Source organism: Pyrus communis, chromosome 16 (assembly GCF_041283825.1).
Source record: "Pyrus communis isolate YQ-2024b chromosome 16, ASM4128382v1, whole genome shotgun sequence".
NCBI lineage: Eukaryota > Viridiplantae > Streptophyta > Magnoliopsida > Rosales > Rosaceae > Pyrus > Pyrus communis.
The window spans coordinates 14,978,574-14,983,724 of NC_142580.1; the positions used below are offsets into that span (position 1 = coordinate 14,978,574).

The following is a 5,151-nucleotide window of genomic DNA, read 5'->3' on the forward strand; positions in this document are numbered from 1 at the left end:
AAATTTCGGGAAATGCCATTCTAGTCATAGGTAGCCAGCCAATTCCATAAAAATTCAACTTTGGAATAAGAATGGCAAATTAGCAATAAAGAAATGAATGATGAGTTGGTTCAACTTTCGGCAAAGCTTGGAGGCCCCAGCTTGGAGCAATCTTGGGTCCTAAGTTTGGTGAGAGAAGAAGACCAACCAAAGAAATAATTCATGTTTTTAGCATTTTAAACTTTTTGAGTTGTATATGTAGTGTGTGGTGGGGTTTCCAGCATGTCACGTTGTGTTCGTTGTTTTGTGGGCTGAAATTGTGTGATCTGACTATTTTCTACAGGTCTTCCTACTCTTGTACTAGTTATATGAGTAAATACATGAAAGATAATGTAGAGAAGGCAAGAGAAGCATAGAATTATGGGTAATTGTTCTTGATTAGTTGTGGTTTCAATTGAACATCAGTGATTATTATAAATAACTTCAAGCTTGGTGATCGACTTTCTGTACAAAGAAAAAATAAAAGGAAAACGAATCCTATTGATTTGGCTATGTAAATGAAGACTGATTTCCATAAATCAGGAGGTGATTTGGGAACTGATTTGGTAAAAAAAATATCTTTGTGATTTGCTTGTGTGTATCACGTTTATCATGACATAATATGTAATAATTAGTAAAGACATCATTCTATTTACATTTGGTCAAAAAAGAGATTGACTATGGTACGTACATTTATCATCTAATATGCATCTATAAAATATAATCGTTAGACGGTGAATGTATTAAGTAAATGCATATATAGCCAAGAAAAGAAAGGTAGAATAATTGTTTACATGAGTTCTGATTGGGTAGGTCAATTGATGTTCATGTCTTAACGAGAAGACAAACTGTTTTTAGTTTCAAACACCGACGATGTGTGGTTCACATCAAGTGATAAAAACTATAATTTGACTTCAAGCACTAGTGGTCATCTTTGTCTCACAATAGGCATAAATAGTGTTTGTAACTGAGATATAAATTAAATAGGGTTTCTCCTCATGAAGATGTATATATGAATCAATTCATCTACTTGCTTCATAAATTAAATAGGTTGATTACGAAATTTGCTAGAGCAGCGGCTTCTCTAGATGAAATTTGACAAATATTGTGCCTTCTCCATTAGTACCATTTATCATAATTAAACTTGATGGTGGTACCCTTCCATAGACCATCTCCAATGCATGTATTTTGAGGTCAAGAATGTTAGTGTTTTGGGGTGGGTGTATAGGAGTCGAGATTCTCTTCGAATCTTTGCGTGTTGAGCTCAATAATCTGGAGATCTAGGGAGTTGAAGAGAGAGAAAAAGAGATTGGAACCGTTTAAGTTGTGTGAGTGAACCCGTAATATGAACTAATAAGGACTGCATGATTTACAATAATAGTGCAGATCTTCGAATACATCTACTTCAGACACAAAAATCTGAATAAAATTTTAATACGTTATATAGATCTACTAATGGGACTATGATTCTCTCCTCTTCTCTTTCCAGCACTAGTGTAGCTGGAGTTGAGGCTGCCGAGGCAGCTGCAGACCTAATGAATGTGAACATTGCCCGCAAAGTAGCCTCTGAAGGTTTGTATCTTTCACGTATGTTTTTGTTTATTTATTTTAATGTTTGAGAACACTGTTTTTATTGTTGATGGAGAATGCTTTATCCATATTATTAAGTAATATCGTTTATTGTGGTTGATATCATCATTTCGTTTATTGTGATTACGATCGTGTTTCCAGATTCTTATTTGTTTTACCTTCGTACATGTGGATATGTCTTGTTACTTTGTTATACTTTGAACTTCTTATCACATTCTGATTCTTCAAATTTTTTGCAGAGACGCCTGCTCCAACAGAAGAAATAAGGGTTGCTACCTGGGGAACTGATATACCCGACGACTTGGTCCTTGACCAGAAAAAACTTGATGATGCTCTTAAGAAGGTGATCTTGTGGGATTCATTTTCATTTTCAATTTACTACTTTTAATGTCACTTTATATATTTAATTTAAGATAAACTTTATAATACTCAACTCACATCGCCACTATACTAGCCATTGTGTTTCCAAACTTTATTGATTGATTGTTCATGTGTGTTGCTTTTCCCAGGAGGATGAGAGAAAGACGGAAGAAAAGGATGAAAGAAAGCGCAAATATAATGTTAAGTGGGACGATGAGGTATAAATAAATACCCATTATGTTCCAGTTGTGTTTACCTTTCTTTTCCTTGTATGATGTTGCTCGAGTACTGTGCTTCCTGGATAAATTTTTTTACACCGTGTCATGCATTTTGTAGGTTACTCCCGAGGAGATGGAGGCATATCGAATGAAAAAGATTCACCATGACGATCCCATGAAAGATTTCCTGCACTAAAGAGTCAACTGTATTTGCCTTTAATCTGGATACTGTAAGCTTCGAAATCTTAATTAGCATGTCGTCGATTAGGCTCCGAGAAACATTTGCAGAAAACCTGCAGTTGTCTGAGCTCTTTGGATCTTGTTATTTTTGTGCACATCTGTAGAACAATGAAATCATATTAGAAAGAGGACAATTGGATTCAACTCTACTCCTTCTCCATGGATTGTGGAAATTGGGATACTAGCATACAAATATGTGGAGGGGCCTTGTAGCATCCGAGGTTATGTACGGTTTCCGTCCTCCGTCAATATTTGCTTGTATAAAAAAGAGAAATGCTCTCCCTCTACACGACTCTCTTTTATTCTAGCTCTTGTATTTAATAAATCAAAGCAGAACCAAGGGACAAAAACAAAGGGAGGAGTATAAAAGGGGAAAACGGAGGTGAGAAATCGTGTACCTAACAAAAACCATACAAATACAGTAGAACCTCTTTATGGTAATACTTGATAAGGAATAACCTCTTTATAGTCGTAAAAATTTTCGGTCTCAACTTGAGGCCAATTATGTATAGGAATAAATTCTGCATTGTAATAAGTTATAATTATTCTAGGTCCCATATTAAGGAAACTCGCCTCTATATCGTAGTAATAATTGTCAATAACTACAAAAATATGTAATGTCACAAATAAAAGTCTAAGATGAACTAAAATATTTTGCTATAAATGTTTGGAAATTGTTTGGAACAATGTTTTACTTTATAGAGATGGTACCACGCTTTTGAGATTGTGAGTACATAATGCATCGTAAGCATGGACATTTTCCTGGTGAGCTTTTCAAACATGTTTACAGAAAAGCATTAAAGAGAGTACTACATACACACAAGCACTAGATTTTAAGACTGAGTATGTTTTTTTCCAATGTTAAATCTTGAAAATTGATGTGCTCCACTTCTAGTTCTTTGTATTCAAGCAATTTTCATTAAGAGTAACTATTTTAAAAAATAAAATAAAAAATCTAGCTCACTTAGTGATAACCTCTCTAAAATTATAAGATTGCTTTAGTCCAAACATTAGGACTTTATATATAGATTACAACTATACCTCACAAGGGTGAAGAGGTCCAAAGTAACGATCAAGTAATGTAAAATAGATCACAACTAAACTTTTGATTATTTCAGATCCAAAAACAATAATCTTTAATCTTATATTCTCGACCAATTCACCAATCCACAATAAAGCATTTCCATGTACATATTCCACAGAAAATATTATAAAAAAAAAATAATTGAAAGGAAGAAAACCTAAATTGTTTGTATACATCACCGCACTTTCTGCAGAAATCACTTCATTCGTAAATCTCTTCACCCTGAAAACAAAAAACTAGCAAATCTTAAAGCTTGTTCAATCACTCCCATATTTTGTATTGGAAACAAAAAAAAAAAAAAAACAAAACGACCAAAAGTTAAAATAAATTATTTTGATTTATGAACTGCGAGCCAACATCTCCTGGAACTCAAGAAGGGATTTCTCCTTCTGAAGCTTCATGTCTTGCCTAAACTTGTGGATGAACTCCTCCGCTCTTTCATCCACTACCCGCAGCTGAGGTGACTTAGCAACCACTGCTTGCCACGCATCTTCAACGCTGTACAAACTCTTCTTATCTCTTTTCACAACCTTCCCATCATCCTCCTCGTCAACCGCTTGTTTCACTTTGCTTGTTTCTGCTTGCTCACCAAAATGTCGATCCTTCTTGGCGTCCACACAGACAGCGGCAGGCTCTTCAAAGAGCTCGTCTATGTGTATGGCTTCCGTATTCTTATTATGATGGAGCTTGTTGTGGTACTGGTAGCCAGATCTTCCCAGCGCATAACCGACGTGGGAGTCAAAGGTGTCGTAGTGATGGTTATAGTATCGGTTACTAGGGAAGGTAGAGGAAGGTTTGGTGAGAGCGCGGAGTTTGGATGGGATAAGAAAATGAAACTTGGTCTGCAAGGCACGGAGGTGTCTGGCAGTGGTTTTGATTGCTCTGGGGATGTTGAGTTTGTGGAGTTTTGATTGTACTTTATCGGTGAAGCTCCTCCACGTCCTCTTCGCGCATCCAAACTTCTTTGCCAGCGTCCGGCATGACCTAGAAGTATTGGATCGTAACGAAATCATTGTTTCCTTTCTCCACAAAAACTTTGCTGCAACGATAAGGCAAATGAGGGTATGATCTATATGATGGCTCGTATGGAAGAAGCTTTTGATACCTTACTTTTTCTGTTTTGCGCTTCTAAATGCTCCCGTTTTTTGACTAAATTTCGGGAAATGCCATTCTAGTCATAGGTAGCCAGCCAATTCAGAAAAATTCGACTTTGGAATAAGAATGGCAAATTAGCAATAAAGAAATGAATGATGAGTTGGTTCAACTTTCGGCAAAGCTTGGAGGCCCCAGCTTGGAGCAATCTTGGGTCCTAAGTTTGGTGAGAGAAGAAGACCAACCAAAGAAATAATTCATGTTTTTAGCATTTGAAACTTTTTGAGTTGTATATGTAGTGTGTGGTGGGGTTTCCAGCATGTCACGTTGTGTTCGTTGTTTTGTGGGCTGAAATTGTGTGATCTGACTATTTTCTACAGGTTTTCCTACTCTTGTACTAGTTATATGAGTAAATACATGAAAGATAATGTAGAGAAGGCAAGAGAAGCATAGAATTATGGGTAATTGTTCTTGATTAGTTGTGGTTTCAATTGAACATCAGTGATTATTATAAATAATTTCAAGCTTGGTGATCGACTTTTTGTACAA

At 35.9% G+C, this 5,151-nt stretch overlaps 2 protein-coding genes across 2 annotated transcripts; one reads left to right on the top strand and one right to left on the bottom strand.

Moving 5' to 3' along the window:
- The first annotated feature begins 1,466 nt into the window (after nt 1-1,466).
- On the top strand, nt 1,467-2,575 carry LOC148690033 (pre-mRNA-splicing factor SLU7-like). The gene is made up of 4 exons (XM_088688380.1): nt 1,467-1,590; nt 1,848-1,951; nt 2,118-2,186; nt 2,305-2,575. The coding sequence occupies exons 1-4, from the start codon at nt 1,482-1,484 to the stop codon at nt 2,380-2,382; spliced, it is 360 nt and encodes a 119-aa protein (XP_088544506.1). The 5' UTR covers nt 1,467-1,481; the 3' UTR covers nt 2,383-2,575.
- Nucleotides 2,066-4,653, bottom strand: LOC148690034 (uncharacterized). Its single transcript, XM_088688379.1, has one exon. The coding sequence runs from the start codon at nt 4,521-4,523 to the stop codon at nt 3,849-3,851; it is 675 nt and encodes a 224-aa protein (XP_088544505.1). The 5' UTR covers nt 4,524-4,653; the 3' UTR covers nt 2,066-3,848.
- Between the last annotated feature and the right edge of the window lie 498 nt (nt 4,654-5,151).